At 60.0% G+C, this 21,866-nt stretch overlaps 2 protein-coding genes across 6 annotated transcripts in view; one reads left to right on the top strand and one right to left on the bottom strand.

The window, feature by feature from the left end:
• The first annotated feature begins 9,995 nt into the window (after positions 1-9,995).
• Positions 9,996-21,866, top strand: part of BRF1 (BRF1 general transcription factor IIIB subunit) — a 48,576-nt gene continuing 36,705 nt past the window's right edge. For 4 of the 5 annotated variants that reach the window (XR_011471156.1, XR_011471155.1, XM_070411887.1 and 1 more), the window contains exons 1-2: positions 9,996-10,319; positions 21,299-21,379. Coding sequence is in view for 3 of the 5 variants with exons in the window: in XM_070411887.1 (XP_070267988.1) it covers positions 10,136-10,319; positions 21,299-21,379 (265 nt within the window). In the remaining 2 variants the exon portion in view is untranslated. Of the gene's footprint in view, positions 10,320-21,298; positions 21,418-21,500; positions 21,511-21,866 lie in introns of all 5 variants that reach the window. The other variant, XM_070411905.1, reaches the window with a different exon arrangement.
• Positions 13,111-13,454, bottom strand: LOC139008710 (small ribosomal subunit protein eS27-like). The gene has a single exon (XM_070412251.1). The coding sequence runs from the start codon at positions 13,424-13,426 to the stop codon at positions 13,175-13,177; it is 252 nt and encodes an 83-aa protein (XP_070268352.1). The 5' UTR covers positions 13,427-13,454; the 3' UTR covers positions 13,111-13,174.

The raw sequence follows: 21,866 nt of genomic DNA, 5'->3' as shown, positions 1-21,866 counted from the left end.
GCTGTGTCTCTCACGTGTGCCTGCCCCTTCGGGGGCGCAGCTGACAGCCTGGGGGGCTGTGCCCTCCGCCAGCTGACGGGGTGTTGTCTTACAGGGCTGCTCCTGCCCCTGGCACCTGTGGGTCTTGTACCTACGAGACGGGGCGTTCAGGGGGAGGGTGGCAGCCCCTGGCGAGGACGGGCTGCGGTGGGTGACAGCGGGAGACAGACACCCATCGACAGCGCGCTGTGTCTGTGTCACCAAGGAGGCCAACCGGGGGTCACGTGAGGAAGTCGGGGTGACTAAGCCGTGCACATGGGGGCCTGACACCGGCTGCTGGCGGGCGGCCCCGTGGAGCTGGGCTGCTCCTCGGCACCAGGCACCCTCGGGAGCCTGTCCCGGCCACAGCCGCCCGGTCCCATCCCCATTTGACGGTCGGTCGGGGAGACAGGCACGGGAGGTTATGCAACTGCCACAGAGAGGAGCCAGGGAGGGGGCGGCACACAGTCCGGCCCAGAGCTCCGCCCCCCCCCGCCCCCCGCCCAGGTCACCACGACGGGGAAAACACTTAAACGCTTGCCTGGCTGGTGTGGCTCAGTGGCTGAGCCTGAACCCATGACTCAGGAGGTCGAGGTTCAATTCCCGGCCAGGCCCGGGTGGTAGGGGCCACGCAGGAGCAGCCGATCCATGATTCTCTCTCATCACTGGTGTTTCTCTCTCCCTCCCTCGCCCTTCCTCACTCTGAAATCAACAAAAACACATTTCAAAAAAAGTAAATAAATGATAAACCCTTGGGCGAGGCGGGGACGCAGACACAGACACGTGTTCACGCTGTGCGGGGACTCCGACTCCGCGTCTGTTCGTTGGTTTGTTTGTCTCAGCTGGGACCATGTGGGCACCAACATGGTGGTGGTGAGGTTGGGGCCCTCTCTTTTCCAAAAGCCCCACGCGGACAGACGCCGCTCTGGTGGTCGGAGTGTGCTTTTGGCCGGAACCTCTTCCGTGCCTGGTCACCTTCTGTGTTTGAAAGTGACTGTGCCCATCCTCCTCCGGTGGACTCGGGCCCCAGGCGGTGCCGCGGCAGCAGGAGGACACCCTCCCGGTGAGCCTGGCATGGGTGACACCCCCCGAATGCGTGGAGCACGCCTGGTCCTTCTGGTGGCTGTTTCTTTAAAGCAGGAACCTAGTTCAAGAGGAACCCCCCTGGCCCCAGCCGGTGTGGCTCAGTGGATAGAGCGTCAGTCTGCGGACTGAAGGGTCCCACGTTCGACTCCAATCAAGGACACATACCCCGGTTGCAGGCTTGATCCCCAGTAGGGGGCGTGCAGGGGGCAGCCAATCAACGATTCTCTCTCATCATTGATGTTTCTAACTCTCCCTCTCCCTTCCTCTCTGAGATCAATAAAAAAATTTTTTTTTTTTAAAAAGAGGAACCCCCTGGACAACGGGGTGGCTGGGTGTGGTTGGGTTGGAAGCCAGAGGGGAGTGCTATCCAGAGCCCTGGGGTCCCAGGAGGGCACCTTGAAAGCCTTTGCTCTGGGGTCCGAGTGCCCCTTTCCAGCTGTGTTTTTACTAGTAAATGAATTAAAGCCTCAGATTTCCCGTGGAGGTGTGCAGGGCGGAGCCCACCTGCACCGTCAGGGTCCAACTCTGCTCCTGCGGGTGCTGTGGATCCCCAAGGGGAGGAGACGCTGTTTCCATAGCAGGAAGTGTCTCCCCCGCTGGTCTGGCTCCGTGGATAGAGCACTGACCTGTGGATTGAAGGGTCTCGGGTTCCATTCTGGTCAAGCGCACGTACCTCGGTTGCAGGCTCCGGGCCCAGGTCCGGGGCATGCGGGAGGCAACCAATCGATGTGTCTCTCTCATATCGGTGTTTCTCTCTGTCTCTCCCTCTCCCTTCCACTTTCTCTAAAAATCAATGGGAAAGAAATATCCTCAGGTGAGTCTAAAAAAAAAAAGAAAGAAAGAAGAGGAGAGGGAGGTGTGGACAGAGGCGGAGGTCGGGAAGGGGGCACGTGATTGCAGGTGGGATGGGTTTGGGCAGCTAGAAGGGGCGAGGAGTGTGAGGGTGTGAAATGAAGAGGGTGTGCCACTGGCTGAGAGGGACAATGGGAGGGGAAAGGGGAAAGGGGAAAGGGTGAGGCACGCCATACCAGGGGCAGGGGACGATGTCGTTAATGGGCATGTGACTAATCATACTGACAGGTAAGGACTGACGGTGTCTGGGACACCGGTGGCACCGCCCACTGGAGGCCGGTACCGGGGAGACTGGAGACTGGGAGGAGGGGGCAGCATGCAGGGGCCTCCTCACAGCTGTGACTCACACAGGCCTGGCCAGCACAGGAGGCCGGGCCGCCGGGGAGCTGGGAGTCGGGGCAGCGGCCCCACCAGGTAGCAGGAGTGGTCGGTCCATGTGCTGCACGTCTTTCGAATGAATGAGGAAGGCCTCCCCAAGGAGATGCTGAGCCAGAGGCGGGGCACCCACCACTCCCACCACCAGCGGGCGGTAAGTCAGGTGCAAGACGAGATGCTGTTTGCAGCAGAAACAGAAAACAAAACACCTGGGAACAAACGCAACAAGTTAGGAAACGTTAAATCCCTACCTAGGTTTTTTGTTTGTTTTTTTAATATATTTTATTGATTTTGTACGGAGAGGAAGGGAGAGGGACAGAGAGCTAGAAACATCGGTGAGAGAGAAACACCGACCAGCTGCCTCCTGCACACCCCCCACTGGGGATGTGCCCGCAACCAAGGTACATGCCCTTGACCGGAATCGAACCCGGGACCCTTGAGTCCACAGGCCGACGCTCTATCCACTGAGCCAAACCAGTCAGGGCTAAATCCCTACCTAGGTTTACTCACTCTTTTCACTTGCACCTGAGCTACGATTTAAAAAAAAAATTTTTTTTATTGATGTCAGAGAGGAAGGGAGAGGGAGGGAGAGGTAGAAATGATGAGAGAATCATCATCGGCTGCCTCCTGCAAGCTCCACACTTGGGATCAAGCCTGAAACCCAGGCCTGTGCCCTGACTGGGACTCGAACCGTAAACTCCTGGTTCACAGGCCGATGCTCAACCCCTGAGCCACACTGGCGGGCTCAGCTGTGATTTGCATCCCAGTGCTAATTTGGAAACGGTCCACGAGTTCTCAGATGTTTACAGAAAACTGAGCACATGAACTGGACGCTCTTGCAACAGAGGAAGAGGAAGGACCGCGTCTGCTGAGATGGGAGTCACCGCGTCCCGGTAACGGGCGGTGCTGAGGGCGCGTGGCGAGCGCTGCAAGGCCACCATGAGGAGGACAGGTTCCCCCAGAACATGGTATTGGGACAACAGGTTCGACTTCTTTTTCTTTAAAGATTTTTTTAAAAAATTGATTTTGAGAGAGAGAGGAAGGGAGAGGGAGAAAGAGCAACCCACGTGAGAGCAAACCATCGTCAGCTGCCTCCTGCCCCTTCCCTACCGGGGACGGAGCCCCCAACCCAGGCGAGTGCCCGGACCGGGCCGGGAATCGAACTGGAAACTTTTTGGTTCATGGGACGACGCCCAGCCAATTGAGCCACACCAGCCAGGGCTAGACTTTTTTCTTTTCTTTTTTTTTTTTAGCTGAATCTTTACTTCACTCCTTATACCAAAATAAATTCCAGATGGAGCAGAAATGTAATCATGAAATATGAAACTATAAAATCTGTAAAAATTGGAAAAATCGTTTCTCATCCTAGAGCAAGGAGGGCCCCCGGATCAGCAAAACTGGGGGGAAACGGCCACAGACATAAAAGACTGGCTTTTAAGACACGAATGACTCTTACAAGTCAACAGTCATAGAAAAGTCTGCAAAAGACACGACCCCGCATTTCACATCCACTATTACAAGTCAAATTAGAAATTACAATCCAATAAAAAAAACAAAGGCAGTAAGCACACAGCCCTCTTCCTAACCGTTTTAGGACATTTAAGATGATCTGTGCCCTTGAGGTCTTCCCGCCTGTGGTGTCTGCATGGGGGGCCACTGCCTGCCCTCGGGGCTCCGCACTCAGGGACCGGCACTGGCAGCTGGAGGCTGGCCCAGGTGGGAGTGTTTGCACCACGGAAATTGGCCAACGAAGCGTCGCTTGATTTACTGTTCTGTTTACAGACAAACTTCTCAAGGGCAAGACCCAGGGGGCTCATCGCAGGAGACCTTGGCTCCCGGACTCCTGCCGGCTGCCTCTGACCCTGCAGTGGGCGCCGTGAGCGTGAGCGTTAGTTAGCGTCTCCGGGTGTTTATCTCCGGCAAACAAACCCTTTCAGGGCCAGGAAAGTGGTTTTTTAAAAAGCACTGAACGCAGTTCCCTTTCCCAGAACAAAACACAGGGGCTCTGAAACAAAGAAGGGCAGAGGCAGCACAGGGGTGTAGTGGTTTATCCCTCCTTACCTGTGGGGCAGCGCCCTCTTCCCTTCCTGCCCCGCCCCCCAAAACACACTCCCGGAGGTACAGCCGCATCCAACTGCACAAGTTCAAATCCCCACCAGGGAGCCGGTTCCACTCCCCAAGGCCTAAGCTGACGGCACATGGATGGGGAGCCAGGCGGGCACCCCAGGCTCAGCCGCCCCTGACTCCACGTCTTCACAGACAGTAGCCTCTGTCTGGCCATCAGGTCTACCGCCAGGTCATCCTAATTTTGGATCAGCCAGTGGTTCAGCTGTATTTCTGGGTCGTATCTGTGTGGTTCCATGTGGAGCAGCATTTGGTTTTTGGTTTTTGTTCTTTTTAATATTTTTTTCCCTTATTTCAGAGAGGAAGGGAGAGGAAGAGAGAGATAGAAGTATCCATGATGACAGAATCATTGATCAGCTGCCTCCTGCACGCTCCCTACTGGGGATCGAGCCCACAATTTGGGCCTGTGTCCTCGACCAGAATCCAACCCGGGACCCTTCAGTCCACAGGCTGACGCTCTATCCACGGAGCCAAGCCGGCTAGGGCGGGCTGTATCATTTTTTTATTTGACAATCTAAGGAAAAGAGATCAGTGCCCCTGACTAAATAGACAGGTATTGCGTGTTTAAAAATTTGGGGGCGGGGGGGAGACACAGGCTGAAAATTGCTGACGTAGCCATGGCCGATGCGGCTCGGTTGGTTGGGCACTGAAAGGTTGCTGGTTCGATTCCCCAGTCAGGGCACATGCCCAGGCTTCTGGCTCAGCGCCCGGGAGAGGGCGTGCAGGAGGCCGCTGACAGATCCATGTTTCTCTCTCTCTCCCACTCCCTTCCTCTCTCTCTCTGGAGAAATCAATAAAAACTCTTTTTTTAAAAAGTATTTTTGTGTTGATTTCAGAGAGGAAGGGAGAGATAGGAACATCAATGAGGAGAATCATTGATCGGCCGCCTCTTGCACGCCCCCTACTGGGGATGGACCTCCCCGTTCCTAGGTCGACACTCAACCACTGAGCACACCAGCTGGACAATAGAAACTCTTTTTTAAAAAAAAAAACAGAAGAGATGCTGACATAGGCCAGTACAGGCTGACGCGGGCCTCGGGTCAGGACACCGTGCACCTCGCGGCTGGCCTGCGCCCTGCTTCTCCCCCGTGCAGGTGAGGCTCGGGGGGCACTCCAAGGGCTGGGACCCGGAGCAGCCCTCGGCCCGGCACGGATCCTGCAGGAGAAATCCGGAAGGCCGCAGGGATGTGGGGACAGGTGAGTGCAGCATTGCAGCAGCAAAATGTAAGCGAAGGGATGTCCCACGGCAGAAGATGAGCCGACGGCACACCCACCCGCAGAGCACGGGATTGCGGGAGCGCGTCGCCCGCCGGGCCAGTCTCCCTGCGAGAGGCTGTGTGACAGCCCGGGCTCGGGAAGAATGTGCCGAGGAGGGGCCTCGAGCCCCCCAGCCGCGGTGAGCCCGGGAACAAGGGGCGCCTTTGTGCTGAACACGTCTCTGTGCTTCCCACAATGGAAATGGTGTCACAATGAGCCAGTGCACGAGCGCCACGTTGGAAAAGAGAGAAGAGGAGCAACAGGAGCCAGCAGAGGACGCTCGCGGGGAGTCACCGCGCAGACGCCCGTGGCGGGTCCAACCTCATGCTGGTCACAGGGACATGGACACGGACGTGGTTCCTGGTTTCCCTGGGGTTTCCTCTCTTTGTATTTACTTATTTTATTGGTTTAAGAGAGGAAGGGAGAGGGAGAGAGAGAGAAACATCAATGATGAGAGAGAACCATGGACCGGCTGCCTCCTGCACGCCCCTCCCTGGGGATGGAGCCCGAAACCCGGGCAGGAGCCCTGACGGGGAATCGAACCGTGACCTCCTGGTTCGTGGGTCGACGCTCAACCACGGAGCCACATCTTACAATTCGCAAAAGTGATTCTGGTCACCTTCTGTCACCGGGGGGAAGCGGTGCCCGGAGGCGGGGCCGTGCACTGGCACCAGAGGACGTGGGAGGGCTGCGCGCTTTCGGGCCCTCGGAGACCGGGCCGCAGGGCACTTTTCAAAGATTGGCGTCCGCCCTGAGGGGCACAGACAGGGATTCTGGTCACAGGTGGGAAGGCCACGGGGGCTGGTGCTGTGAGGTGGAGAGGGAGGGGGCAAGGGCCGCTGGGCAGGTGGCCTGGCAGGACTTGGACGCCACCTGGGTTTGGGGAAGAGGAGCAGAGAGGGGTCGAAACCAGCTCCGGTGCAGAGACTGCCGTCCCTCGGGAGAAAGAGAAAATTCCGAAGGGGAGACTAAGAACAGAAAGCAAAACACACACACACACACACACACACACACACACAGGAGTGTGTCAGCGCGGCGGGTGGTGCGGGGATTTGGCTGTTAAACAACCAAGTCGCACAGGAAACTTCCAGACACTACAAAGAGCGAGATTCACCCTGACATCTCCCACCTTACAAACTAGAAGGAAAAATTAAACCCTAATTAGGCCCCGGGTGGTTGCTCAGTGGTTAGAGTCAGACCGCACACTGAAGGGTTACGGGTTTCATCCCTCGCCCCAGTGGGGAGCATGCAGAGGCAACCAATTGACGTGTGTGTCTCACATCGACATTTCTCTCCCCCTCCCTCCCTCCCTTTCACCCTCTCTGAAAATGAATGGGAAAAATATCTTCGGGTGAGGATTATCAAAAAGCAAAAACCCTCATTAGGCAGAAGGAAAAACATGATAAAATCAGAATGGAAATCAGTGAAAGAGGAAACAGGAAAAGAAGAACACCAATAGCCCTGGCTGCTTTGGCTCAGTGGTTAGAGTGTCGGCACATGGATCAAAGGGTCACAGGTTCGATTCCCAGTCAAGGGCAGGTACCTGGCTGCAGGTTTGATCCCTGGTCCTGGTCAGCCCTGGTCCTGGTCAGGGCACGTGCGGGAGGCAACCAATTGATGTGTGTCTCTCATATCGATGTTTCTCTCTCTTTCTCTCTCTCTCCCCCTTCTCCCTCCCTTCCACTCTCTCTCTCTAAAGAATAATGGGAAAAATATCCTTGGGTGAGGATTTAAAAAAAAAAGAAGTAGAAAACCAATAAACCAAATACGGTTCTTTAAAAAATATATATATATAATTGATTTCAGAGAAGGGAGAGGGAGAGAGAGACAAAAACATCAATGATGAGAGAGAACTGGATTCGAACCTGGGACCCTTCAGGCTGTAGACCGATGCTCTATCCATTGAGCCAAACCATCTAGGAAGGTCAGTAGAATGGATAAACTTCTAGGCCGATGGGGAAAATAAAGAGACAAGACAAAAATGACCGATGTTAGCAACGTGAGTGTGAGAGGGACAGGAGGAGCATTGAGCTCATTTGATAAGCTTTATGTGCGTTTATCCAATAGCCTTTGGGTCCAAGAAGAATTCAAAGGGGAAACTTATAAATTATACATTTTAATCTGTGCAGTTTTTGTGTGTCGGTGAGGCCTCAATAAAGTTGTTTAAATAAAACCACAAGCCCGGCTGGTGTGGCTCAGTGGTTGAGCATTGACTTATGAACCAGGAGGTCACGGTTCGATTCCCGGTCAGGGCACACACCTGGGTTGCGGGCTCCATCCCCAGTGGGGGGCGTGCAGGAGGCAGCCGATCCATGATTCTCTCTCATCATGGATGTTTCTATCTCTCTCTCCCTCTCCCTTCCTCTCTGAGATCAATAAGAATAAATAAAAAATATTAAAAAAACAAACACCCAGACAGCAGCATGGAGGGGAAAAGGAGAAAAGACAGAGGAGGCGGCGTTGCGGATGTGGTAACACCTAACACAGGTGGCCTCGGAATCCAGGGAGAGGAGGGGGAGAGAGCTGTGCAGAAGCCGCACGATTAGCATAAGGAACAGAAAATCACGTAGGAACATCCTAGCCAAACTGCTGAAAATAGAAGTTTTAAAAGCATCCGGGGGAAAAAAAGGTACATTATCTTCAAAGTGCAATAAGACGACACAATGAAGTGATGGAAGCAAGAGGGCAGTGGAATGGGGTCTTTAAAGTGCCCAGGACATTGGCCGCCAGCCTCGGGCTGTGTCCTAGGCCACTCCCGACCCTCCCCTCCCTCCAGCCGCCCAGCTGCTCCCACGGCGCCCCCGCCTCCCAAGGCAGCTGGGGAGCTTGGCCACGCCACACTCGGGATGCCGGTCCAGCTCCCCACACCCTCTCTTACCGTCCTCATCCCGGTGTCACCTCTTGGCACTGTGGGCTTCGCTGGCTACCCCAGCCCCCTCCAACCCCCCACCGCCCACCCCCTCCCAGTGTGGCTCCCTGCTCCCCACAACTCCCTGCCTGCATTGCTGCAGGGCCACCGGCGTGGTGCCCACCTGGTGCTCCTCTTGAGTTTTCCTTATTTATTTATTTAATATGTTTTCACTGATTTCAGAGAGAGAAAGGGAGAGTTAGAAACATCAATGATGATCATCACCAATCGCCTGCCTCCTGCGCACCCCCTACTGGGGATCGAGCCTGCAACCGCCGCATGTGCCCTTTCCTTGGCCAGAGAATCGAACCCTGATCTCCTGGTTCGTGGTTCGAGGTTCAACCACTGAGCCACCCAGCCGGGCCTCCGTTGTCCTTTAGATTAGAATGTTCTCGCGTGTAGGGGAGTATCTCTTCCCACGACTTCAGGACCAGCTCATCAAGTTCTCTGAAAATCTCATTGTCCTACGATGGGGGTTCAATCGACTTTACCGCTGAATCGTGGGGAGTTCCTGTATTTACAACTTTGCCAGTTTTCTGATTTAGTTTAAGCTCCCGTCAGCTCCTATGGCTAAGATTCGAAGTTTTTAAACCACGCAGTCTTGCACATTTCTTTTCAGGGTTATTCCCAGGGCCGTCAAGGGTGCTGGGACCCCTGAGAATGGCCAGCGTGGGTGGGGGGACACGACATGTAACTGTCCGGGTGACCGCAGGTGGCGGAGTCCTGTGGGGACAGACAACAGGGACCGGGGCGCATGGGGGTGCAGGGACGCGACCGGAACAGCTCCCGGGGCCGGGAGAGCCGTGCGGCCGCGACCAGCACAGATGCTCTGCTTGTCAAAGCCCGTCCGGGGCCCCGCCCACCACTCTGGCCCCGCCCCTGGCCCCGCCCACAGCTCCCGGTCCAGTCACGGGCCGCGCTCACCACTAACGGCTCGCCCACCGCTTCAGGCTCCCCAGGCCACGCCCACCTCTCTGGTCCCGCCACGGGCCCCGCCTCCCTCCAGATTCCTGTCCAGTCACGGGCCGCGCTCACATCCAGGCCCCGCCCACCACTCTGGTCCCGCCTCTGACCCCGCCTCCAGATCCCCGTCCAGTCACAGGCCGCGCTCACACCCAGGCCCCGCCCACCACTCTGGTCCCGCCCCGGGCCCCGCCTCCAGATCCCCGTCCAGTCACAGGCCGCGCTCCCACCCAGGCCCCGCCCCTCCTCCCGAGGCCGTCGCGCCGCCGCGAGGCCTGCTAGTTCGAGGTGTTTGGACGGTGGCCGCGCTGGGGCTCCGAGGTCGCGGGTTCGAGTCGTCGGGTCTCCTCGGTCTTGGCGCCAGTGCCTGTCTCCGTCCCGCAGGCGCGGCCGTTGCTGACAGTGCGGCGAATCTGCCGCTGCGAATCGGCGGGCTCGGCGGCGGAAGAAGCCTCGCGAGAGTCTGGGCACGGGCGCAGCGGCGGGAGCGGCGGGCCGAGCGGCGGGTGAGCGGCGGGCCGAGCGGCGGGCCGGGCCCGCGGAGCCGCCGGCATGACGGGCCGCGTGTGCCGCGGCTGCGGCGGCACTGACATCGAGCTGGATGCCGCGCGCGGCGACGCCGTGTGCACCGGCTGCGGCTCGGTGCTCGAGGACAACATCATCGTGTCCGAGGTGCAGTTCGTGGAGAACAGCGGCGGCGGCTCGTCGGCCGTGGGCCAGTTCGTGTCGCTGGACGGTAGGTCCGGGACCGGGCCGGGGCGGGGGGAGGCTCGAGCTCTGCGGCGCGATCTGGGGGTCGTAACGGAATTTCCAACCCGGGGGGCGGGGCGTCGCCCCGAGACCACCGCGCGCCCCCGCGGGCTCCGCTGGGAGCCGGCCCCGCGTGGACTCGGGCCCCTGCCGCCGAGGCCGCCGCGCTGTCGCCCTCCCACCCCCGGGCCACCGCAGAGCGCGCCGGCCCCCTGCCGTGCCCGGGTCGGGGACCGGATGGACGGTTCGCCACCCCGGGGAGGCGTCTGTCCCCGCCGGGGCCTCGGCGGTTCGCCCGGGAGGTGGCGCTGCCGGCGCTGGGTCTGGCTGGGCAGCGCCCCGTCGGGTCCGGGCACCGCTGGTGGCAGAAAACTAAGCCGGGCGCCGGGGTGGGTGCTGCGAATGGGGCTGCCGACAGCATCGTGGGCCGGTTCCTGTGGGCGGACTGTTCTCTCCCCTCGGTGCTTCCCAGGGGCGGGGACGCGGGGTCGCGGGACAGCTGCTCGCTCACTTCATGCACACTGACCCCCGGCTCCCCCACACTGACCCCCTGCTCCCCGCACACTGACCCCCGGCTCCCCTACACTGACCCCCTGCTCCCGCACACTGACCCCCGGCTCCCCGCACACTGACCCCCTGCTCCCCGCACACTGACCCCCCGCTACAGCACACTGACCGCCGGCTCCCGCACACTGACCGCCGGCTCCCCGCACACTGACCCCCCGCTACGGCACACTGACCGCCGGCTCCCGCACACTGACCCCTGCTCCCACACACTGACCCCCGGCTCCCTGCACACTGACCTCCTGCTCCCGCACACTGACCCCCTGCTCCCCGCACACTGACCCCCCGCTACGGCACACTGACCGCCGGCTCCCACACACTGACCCCCGGCTCCCTGCACACTGACCTCCTGCTCCCGCACACTGACCCCCTGCTCCCCGCACACTGACCCCCCGCTACGGCACACTGACCGCTGGCTCCCGCACACTGACCCCCTGCTCCCCCACACTGACCCCCTGCTCCCCGCACACTGACCCCCCGCTACGGCACACTGACCGCCGGCTCCCCCACACTGACCGCTGGCTCCCGCACACTGACCCCTGCTCCCACACACTGACCCCCGGCTCCCTGCACACTGACCCCCTGCTCCCCGCACACTGACCCCCCGCTACGGCACACTGACCGCTGGCTCCCGCACACTGACCCCCGGCTCCCCCACACTGACCCCCTGCTCCCCGCACACTGACCCCCCGCTACGGCACACTGACCGCCGGCTCCCCCACACTGACCGCTGGCTCCCGCACACTGACCCCCGCTACGGCACACTGACCTCCTGCTCCCGCACACTGACCTCCTGCTCCCGCACACTGACCCCCGGCTCCCCGCACACTGACCCCCGGCTCCCTGCACACTGACCTCCTGCTCCCGCACACTGACCCCCTGCTCCCACACACTGACCCCCGGCTCCCTGCACACTGACCCCCTGCTCCCGCACACTGACCCCCGGCTCCCTGCACACTGACCCCCTGCTCCCGCACACTGACCCCCTGCTCCCGCACACTGACCCCCGGCTCCCTGCACACTGACCCCCTGCTCCCGCACACTGACCCCCGGCTCCCTGCACACTGACCTCCTGCTCCCACACACTGACCCCCGGCTCCCTGCACACTGACCCCCTGCTCCCGCACACTGACCCCCTGCTCCCGCACACTGACCCCCGGCTCCCTGCACACTGACCTCCTGCTCCCACACACTGACCCCCGGCTCCCTGCACACTGACCCCCTGCTCCCCGCACACTGACCCCCCGCTACGGCACACTGACCGCCGGCTCCCCGCACACTGACCCCCCGCTACGGCACACTGACCGCCGGCTCCCACACACTGACCCCCGGCTCCCGCACACTGACCCCCTGCTCTCCGTACACTGACCCCCCGCTACGGCACACTGACCGCCGGCGCCCCCACACTGACCCCTGGCTCCCCGCACACTGACCCCCCGCTACAGCACACTGACCGCTGGCTCCCGCACACTGACCCCCTGCTCCCCCACACTGACCCCCTGCTCCCGCACACTGACCCCCGGCTCCCACACACTGACCCCCGGCTCCCTGCACACTGACCCCCTGCTCCCGCACACTGACCCCCTGCTCCCGCACACTGACCCCCGGCTCCCCCACACTGACCCCCGCTACGGCACACTGACCGCCGGCTCCCGCACACTGACCCCCTGCTCCCCCACACTGACCCCTGGCTCCCGCACACTGATCCCCGGCTCCCGCACACTGTTCCCTGGCCCCCGCACACTGACCCCCCCTGCTACAGCACACTGACCCCTGGCTCCCGCACACTGACCCCCCCTGCTACAGCACACTGACCCCCGGCTCCCGCACACTGACCCCCGGCTCCCCGCACACTGACCCCTGGCCCCCGCACACTGACCCCCCCTGCTACAGCACACTGACCCCCGGCTCCCGCACACTGACCCCCGGCTCCCCGCACACTGACCCCTGGCTCCCGCACACTGACCCCCCGCTACGGCACACTGACCCCCGGCTCCCGTGGCCACGCCAGCCGGGTGCCCCGTGTTTGCGGGAGAGCGAGTTTCCCTGACACATGGGATGTTCAGCAGCTGCCCACTCCGTCTGTCCGGCTCTTTGCTCATTTTCTGTGAATTTTTGTTGGTTTTGCTGCTGTTGAGCTTTGAACGTCTTTACGTGTTCTAGTTTAAAACCCGCTGTTGGCGATGCGATTTGCAGAGCAGAAGGTTAACATCTTTTTTTTTTATCCAAAATGTGTTTATTGGGATGGTTTCCCACTCATCTTGATTTGTGGTGCGTTTAGTGCTGCTTCCTTCTGAAGGAGCATCCTTCTGTAAGCCTTGCTTTTCCTCCTGTTGGCTGACAGAGAACAGTGGAGCAACCAACGCACAAAACTACCGTTTGTGCATGGCTAAAGACGGTGGTGATTTTGTAGCATCCTGGGCACTTGACGTCCATGAAGTAGGAGTTGGGGCTCTGCACCAGGCGCTTCTTGTGCTTCCTCTTCTCCTCCTCCGGGGAGGGGTGCAGGAGGTCCTTGGCGAGAGGCATGTCGTCGCGGGGAGGCCGTCACCGCCGGAAAGGGCAGAAGGTTAACATCTTGACTAAAAGTTTAACTTCAAACATTTTTCTTTATTGACTTGAGAGAGAAACATGGATCAGTTGCCTGATTGGCTGCTGCCGCGCCCACACCGGGATGGAGCCCGCAGCGGGCGGGAGTCAGCGGGCGGGAGTCAGCGGGCGACCTGTTGGTTCGTAGGTGAGCTCACGGCTCAGCACACCGGCCTGGCTACAAGCTCACGTTTGTGCGGTCTGGTTGGTTTTCCTTCCTAGAGTGCGTTTCTGCACACGTCGCTGTGTTTCCTCCCGACACGTGTCGTCTGTTCTGCATTTAGACCCGGGACCGCCTGCAGTTCACTTCACTGAGGTGTGGGGTGGGCGAGGCTCGTTCTGTAGGTGGCGCCCATTCCAGCGTCCAGCGCTGCGGGACGTCCTCTCTGGATTTGCTCGGCTCCCGTGGCCGTGGTCGCTGGCCCGTCTGTCCCCTTGGTCCCGTGCAGCCCCTTGGCTTACAGCCCTGCCTGCCCCCCCGGGCGTTTGTAGTGAGTCCTGAAGCGGCCGTCCCGCGTCCTCCCACTTCGCCCTCTTTCCGGGGCCGTTAGCTGCTGTGGGTCCTTCCCACCAAACCTTAGGATAAGTGTATGTGTTTGCAAATAGACATGAAGTGGTTTTAAAACATATATTTTTATTAGTTTCAGAGAGGAAGGAGAGGGAGAGAATCATGGACTGGCTGCCTCCTGCACGCCCCCTACTGGGGATGGAGCCTGCAACACTGGCAGGTGCCCTTGACCGCAATCGAACCCGGGACCCTTCAGTCCCCAGGCCTATGCTCTGTCCACTGAGCCACACCAGCTAGGGTTCCTGTGCATTCTATCGGTATGTCCCTAAGGTCCAGGCAGAACTATTGTCAATGTTCTGTCAATATTGTCAAAACTTTTTAAATTTTCTTTTCACGTTGTTTATTGCCAGTGTATAGAAATACGGTTGATTCCTGTTGTTGACGATGCTAAACTTACAGTTCTAGGTTTGTAAAACGGGTTCCTTGGGGTTTTCTATGTAGGCAACCACTTTGTCTCTAAATAGTGGATGTTTTATTTCTTCCTTTTGTCTCTCTTTCTTGCCTTAGAGCAGACTGCTGGCCACCCGTAATCTGGAGAGCGTGGTCTCCCCCGTGCAGCATGATGTTACCGAGGGTGTTGGTGCCTGTTCTTCTTTTAAAATTATTGGGAGGGGGTGGGGGGAGAGAGAGAGAAACATGGCTTTGTTGTTCCACTTATTTGTGCATTCATTGGTTGATTCTTGTATGTGCTGTGACCGGGGGTCGAACCCTCAACCTTGGCGTATTGGGACAACGCTCTAACCGTCTGAGCTACCAGGCCAGGGCTGGGTACCTGTTCTTTATTTGTAAAGTTGAGGACCTTCTCTTCTCCTGATTTGCTGAGAGTTTATCATGAGTGGGTATTGAATTTTGTTAGATAATTTTTCTGTTATCAACTGATACAACCATGGTTTTCTGGGGTAAACGCACATGGTCATGGGGTATTATTCTGTGTATGAGTTGCTGGATAGATTTGCTAATATATACATTTAAAGGTATTTTTTATTGATTTTTAGAGAGAGAGGAAGGGGGGAGAGAGAGAGAGAGAGAGAGAGAGAAACATCACTGATCGCTGCCTCCTGCACACCCCCCACTGGGATGGAGCCCACAACCTGGGCCTGGGCCCTGACCGGGAATCCAACCGGGCATCGAACCGTGACCTCCTGGTTCATGGGCCGACGTTCACCTCTGAGCCTCGCCAGCGGGGCTGGATTTGCTCATACTCTGCTGAGGGTTTTATGTTTATACTAGAGGCCCGGTGCACAAAATTTGTGCACTTGGTGTGTGTGTGGGGGTGTGTCCCTCAGGCTGGCCTGTGCCCATTTGCAGTCCAGGACCCCTTGGGGGATGTCCACCTGTTGACTTAGGCCCACTCCCCGGGGGATCAGGCTTAAGCTTGCAGTCAGACATCCTTCTGGCAGCCAGGGAGCCCTCGGGGGATGTCCGACTAAAGGCTTAGGTCCCCAAGGGTTGGGCCTAAACTGTTAGTTGGACATTCTTAGTGCTGCCACGGAGGTGGGAGAGGCTCCTGCCACCACCTCCGCACTGGCCAGCCATGAGCCAGCTTCTGGCTGAGTGGCACTACTCCTTGGTCTGACCTAAACCTTAGAGATTAGCACTTCATTTTACAACTTTTTCTCTGTTTATAGGCAGCAGCAAACTCAGACCACACAGTCGGGTGTGCGAGAAATGTTGCTTTCTTTATTGTTTAGTAACCAAACCTAACTTCAACTTCAGCCCCCATTCTGCCAAGTGAAAAAACAAAAACAAAATGTCATTTAACTTAGGTTCCCCACCCTCTTCTCTGGAGTTGTACTTCCATGTCAGACAGTTTATATCTCAGGCAGAGGTGCCAAAGAACCAAGCAGGGTCAAGAACATGTGGACCTCAGTCTTCTGTCTGGACTGGCCCCCAACCAGTGCCCTTGACCCTCACCTCAGAGCTCAAGTCCATGCTGATCCCTGGTATATTCTCCTCATCTGGGCCTTGAGGCCTCTTGAGTCCAATTCGCTCTCTCCCTCCCTCCCTGCCACCTTCTCTCTCTCACACAAAGAGGAATTGAGCTTTCTGGGGTGAGGTCCTCTGACACCTCCTCAGCCCCGTTGCATGGACATCATCTTGGTGCCTTGGTCACGGCCACAAAGCTGTGTGGCTGCTCTCAGACCCTCCGTCTCCTGCTGCCTTAGGGAGTGACTCAGCGGGAGGGGAGGGTCACAGTCCTTTTTACATGGCCGCCAACAAACACAGTGTTCCTTCCCTCTAGTTCTCCTTCTCCTCCTCACCCCAGTCCAGGCACGTCTATGTGCAGGGCAGGGGAGGGTGGGAGGCAGGGGTGTCTCTGACCCAGCACACAGGCTTCCAGATCCACTGCTCCCCCAGGAGGCCTTCCATGCTCTGGACCTCGACACCCAGAACCTGTCCCCTCTCAGCTGCAGGTCTTTGCCCGCAGTGGTCAAGTCTGTTTAGAGCAGTGGTTCTCAACCTTGGCTACACATTAGAATCACCTGGGAATCTTTTTAAAATCCTGATTTCTGCGCCTCATCCTTTGTTACTAATGTTGTGGCTCTACCCCATAACAAAGAAACAGAATTTCCAGAGGATGAGGCCCAGAAATCAGGGTTTTAAAAAGATTCCCAGGTGATTCTAATGTGCAGCCAAGGTGGAGAACCACTGGTTTAGAGGCTTGAAGTCAAGAAGTGCCTCTTTGTTCTCTGCTTTCTGGAGGCGGTCAGCGTGGAACATTCCTGCCTGGACTGAGGGGTCTCTGGGTGTTAAGAATACCAGGAGGGGGAGCACAGACTCCTCCTAGAGCTCCGAGATGGGAAAGGCAGCACCCCCTCACCTCTAACCCCAGGACGTTTCTTTAGAAGCAGAAGCCTCATCCTGTGCAGGGGCCTGTGCTGGCTGCCTCAGTTTCTCAGAGACAACGAATTTGATGAACGCCTTTTCCCCACTGCAGTAGCTGCTTCATTTGTTCGTTCTCGCATTTTTCATTAGCTGCTAAGTCGCCCCTGTGGCTGCAAACCTGTTGTGCCTGACTCAGCCAGTGGGGAGCTATGGGAGCTGTGCAGGGACAGGGGAAGGGGGAGGGAAGCCCGGCCTGCAGAGAGGGTCAGTGGTGCCTGCCCGACTGTCTCAGAGGATGTGGCTTAGGTTAGGTCCTGTCCTTTGGCGACTTTAGGAGGGGAGGCTGTGTCCTCCGCTCCCCACTTTGACTCAGGGGAGGAAGTTCTCCTTGCTCTCTGGCCTCATAACTCAGTGGATCATAGTGGGATGCAGCAGGCAGGCGGCTTCTGCGACTGCAGCCTGCACAGGGGCGTCAGCCCGAGGTTTCTGCAGCTGCACACACTGTGGGCAGGCGGCTTCTGCAGCTGCACATGGGCGTGGGACTGAAACCCGGGACTGGATCGGGTCACGGGTGGCGGGCAGGCGGCTTCTGGAGGGTCCGGGGTTGCCGCCTGGCCTGCGCCCGGCCCTCCCGCCCTCCGATCGCCATGGCGATCGCTCCACGCAGGCCAGCCGGCAACCCCGGCCCCTGTGGTAGGGTTTATGCCTGGCTTTTGCTGCCTGGCTTTCTGATGTCGATCACCGGCTGGGGGGTGGGGAAAGGCAGCCTTAGCCCACCCCCTAGCTCTTGCCTGCCGCCTGGGTTGTCGATCACCATTCTTCAGTCCTTCCCCTTTCTCCTCCCATCATTGGGCGTATGCAAATTAGCCACCGTCTTTGTTGGCCAGTTAACCGCCATCTTAGTTGGCAGTTAATTTGCATATCGCCCTGATTAGCCAATGGGAAGGGTAGCGGTTGTACGCTAATTACCATCTTTCTCTTTTATTAGATAGGATTCGTGAGGACCACTGATCTGTGGTTTTCCTGTAACGTCTTTGGCTTTGATGTCAAGGTCACTGCCTCATGGGATGCGCTGGGGAAGGCCCTTCCCTTCCGTCTGGAGGAGATGGGGGAGGCGGGTGGTCGAGGTCACAGTGCAGCCTCGGGCCTGGAGGCTCTGCCAGGTTCCCATCTGTGGGTCCATTAAGGGTTATGGCCTCTGCCCATGGAGGGTGTGGTCGGCGCTGTCGGAGCTCCGCGGGTGGGGGTGCGGGCCTGCCGGGTCTGACTGACGTCCCTTTCCTCCGCACTGGTGTGTGCGCTCCCCCCCTCTCTCTTTTTTGAGAAGTTTATCAATGTTATTGCTCTTCTCCGAGAACTGGCTTGGGGTCGTTGGCTTTCCTCTTCCGTCCCTGCCTCCCACACGCCTGTTCTTTCTGGGTGACTCGGGGCAGCTCCCGGGCTCCCGGGCTCCCGGGCTCCGCTTATTCTTTGAGAGCCGGGTGGGCAGGTGGTTCAGGGGTTCAGTCCAGAACATGCCCATCAGCACCAGGGCCCGGGCTCCTGGCAGGGCTCCTGGGAGCGCCCGGTGCTCGGCGTCTGGGCCTTTCTGCGAGGCCCCAGCCCCGGTTCCTGAAGGTGTTCGGGACCAGCCGGTGTGAGTCCAGGGCCTGGGCTGGACACGCACACAGCGCCTCGCCGAGTGGGGACGCCCGGGCCGAGTGCTCAGCGGCTGGGCAGCAGCGGGTGAGGGGGCCGGAGGCCGGGTGCCGAAGGCGGCGGTGCCCAGGGAGGCCGGGTGCCGAAGGCGGCGGTGCCCAGGGAGGCCGGGTGCCGAAGGCGGCGGTGCCCAGGGAGGCCGGGTGCCGAAGGCGGCGGTGCCCAGGGAGGCCGGGTGCCGAAGGCGGCGGTGCCCAGGGAGGCCGGGTGCCGAAGGCGGCGGTGCCCAGGGAGGCCGGGTGCCGAAGGCGGCGGTGCCCAGGGAGGCCGGGTGCCGAAGGCGGCGGTGCCCAGGGAGGCCGGGTGCCGAAGGCGGCGGTGCCCAGGGAGGCCGGGTGCCGAAGGCGGCGGTGCCCAGGGAGGCCGGGTGCCGAAGGCGGCGGTGCCCAGGGAGGCCGGGTGCCGAAGGCGGCGGTGCCCAGGGAGGCCGGGTGCCGAAGGCGGCGGTGCCCAGGGAGGCCGGGTGCCGAAGGCGGCGGTGCCCAGGGAGGCCGGGTGGCCAGGCAGGGGCGGAGTGAGCGGCTGAGGCCTCAGCGGGTCCTGAGGAAGGGCCCGGGTGGGACACGCTGTGTGTGTTGGACTGTGGGCGCCGAGCGGGCAGAGCAAGTGGTGGCTCCGGGTGGCGGGTGCTGCCGCGGGCCCTGCCGGCAAGTGAGGACCTTGGGACAGCAGTGCTTCCTGGTGTCCCCTCTGGGGTTGGAGACGCCCCGGGCCCAGGAGCTGCACTCAGCAACTGGCTCTGCTTCCTCAGGGACCCTCCTCCGGGAAGCCTGCCATGGTTTCCACAGCCACAGTGTCTAAGTCCTAGAGGTCTCCCAGGTATGAGTAATGAAGTCCACACGTCTGTGGTGGATGAGAAAGGCTTGCTGCCCTCCCTGCAGGGGTGCCTAGCAGGTGGCGTCCCTCTGCCACCGCCACCGGCATGTGCCCACCCATTGGGGCTCTCCTGGCACAGCTGGCCTGGTGGCTGGGGTCTGAGCTCCCGGCTGTGATGCTGCGACTCCCGGGGTCTGGTCAGTGTCCAGGGCACGGCGGGCCCCTGAGTGCTCCCCCTTCCAGGGCCGCCCTGCTGCACCCCAACCTCCCTTTCAGTCAGGCGGGTGCCAGGGAAGCCGTGCGTGCTGTGTGTGGGCCTCTCTCATTCTTGCGGGGGGTGGGGTGTTGCTAGCTGTGGGCCCAGCGCTCAGTGGCCCAGCACGGGGATCCCAGAGGAGAGGCAGGTCCCTCCCCTGCTGCCCACAAGGGGGCGGGCGTGGCCTCCCGCCGAGGCCTGTGCCTCTGCCTGCTCCCTCCAGCGGGTTGGAGTTTTTGTTACCGGATCTTGTTATAGAAACGCACCTGGGGGTGAAGTAGAAGGTAGGGTGAAGGGCGAGAATATCATGTTTGGGCCGGAGGGTCCAGTGTCCTGGTCCTTGAGTGCTTTCCAGTCTTTATCTGTTGTAACCAAATCCTGGGGGTGGAGGGTGATTGTGAGTAAAAGATACAGGTTGGTTCCGCAGGCAGGCCCTCCCCTCCTAGCTGCCACAGACCTTCCTGGGGAGGGGGAGGGTCAGGGAGATGCACCGAGGCCATGCACAGAGAGCGCTTGTGTGCATACCTGTATACACGTGTGCAGGCCTGTATGCACGTGTGTAGTGCGTGTCTGTGCACGTGTGTGCATGTGCAGGAGGAGCAGGACTTGGGAGGCAGCTCCCAGAGCAGGTGGAGCCAGAGCAGCCCAGAAAGGGGACGGGCAGCCCGCAGAAACAGGAGCAAGCCCTGCAGTGCAAGGGCGGTCTCGGGGGTGGAGGGTCAGGGAGAGGGAGGTGAGGTAGGGAGGGCAGGGGTGGCGCCTGGTCGGAGCCTCGGGTGTCCCTCTCTGGGCTTTGGAGCGTGTGGGGGTGGAGCCAGGTTGGAGGAGCGGAGCCTGGGAGATGGCGATTAACATAACACTAATCCCCCCCCCCCCGCCGCCCCCCCCCCCCCCCCCGCCCCCAACCCGTGCAGCGTCCCCGCGGTGCCTGTGTGTGAGCGGGGGAGGCGGCTGGGAGCCAGGCCACCGGTGCCAGTGCCTGGGTGGGGCTTCAGGGATGCAGCATTATTCTCACTTGTCAGAAGCACATACCAGTTAATTAGGAGAGTACGGTGGGGTTTTTTTTCTAAAATTAAAATTGGGGGCTGCTGGAAACACAGGCCACACGGTGACTGTCCCAGTCAGATGCCTGTCCTGGTCAGGTGACTGAGTGAGTGCGGCCTTTGTCCGAAAGTTAGAAAAGATCTCAGCCGCAGGCGCGAAGCGGCCAGGGTCCCAGCCGAGAGGCGGGCACCCCGCTGGCCCTGCTCCTTCCGGAGGACACTGAGTCTGTGGTGACCATTAGCACAGCAGCACCCAGTGTGCCACCTGCCCGGGCCCTGCACTCGGCTGGAGGGGGCGTGGCTCCTTCCCTGGACGTTGGGCTGGTGGTGTGGCTGCTGTGACCAGGCACGGGAGGGACACACGGGAGGGACACACGGGAGGGACACACGGGAGGGACACACGGGAGGGGACACACGGGAGGGACACACGGGCGGGGACACACGGGAGGAACACACGGGAGGGACACACGGGAGGGGGCCGAGGAGCAGCAGGGCCTCAGGCCTCAGGAGGCTGCCGCTGCCACCACAGGGCAGAGTGCCGACCGAGGGCTGTGGGTGCAGATCTGCTCCCCGTTGGGGCTAATGGGTCTGATTTGTGTTTCCAGGTGCCGGCAAAACCCCATCCCTGGGCGCAGGCTTCCACGTGAACCTTGGGAAGGAGTCGAGAGCACAGACCCTGCAGAACGGTATTCCCGGGGCCCAGCAGCGGGCTGGGGGGCGTGGGGTCGGGGGGGCAGGTGCCCCTGCGGGAGAAACCCCAGGTCATCAGGACCGCCCCCTCTGGGGCCTCCTGCGAAGACTGCACAGGCCGCTCCGCGTGTGGCCTAGGGTTCTCTGTGAAGACCAGCGGACACAGGTCTGTCATGTGGCCGTGCTCTGAGACAGAGCTGACCGCCTGTCCAGCCTGGCCCGTGGTCCCGGGCGCTGCCGGCGCCTGTGGGGCTGTGAGGGCTCAGGGACTTCAGCTTCCAGTTGCGCTGCGGGCACAGCGTGCAGGACATGCCTGCCGTCGGGGTCCGCTTTCTGATGCTCTGCGGGGGGCACAGGCGGCCAGGGATGGCTCGTATTGCCGCTCACATCGAAGGATGTCCCGATCTCGGCTGTGCCAGTCCTCGGCCGGGGCCTGGTGCGGGCGCTCCTTCCGGTTCCCAGCCAGGTCCCCTCGGGGGCGGT

The sequence above is a fragment of the Myotis yumanensis genome, unplaced genomic scaffold (genome assembly GCF_028538775.1).
Source record: "Myotis yumanensis isolate MYYU_CA2020_CCGP unplaced genomic scaffold, mMyoYum1.0.hap1 SCAF_1, whole genome shotgun sequence".
Lineage (NCBI taxonomy): Eukaryota > Metazoa > Chordata > Mammalia > Chiroptera > Vespertilionidae > Myotis > Myotis yumanensis.
The sequence above is the reverse complement of the archived record's forward strand: the minus strand, read 5'-3'. Positions and strand labels throughout refer to the sequence as shown.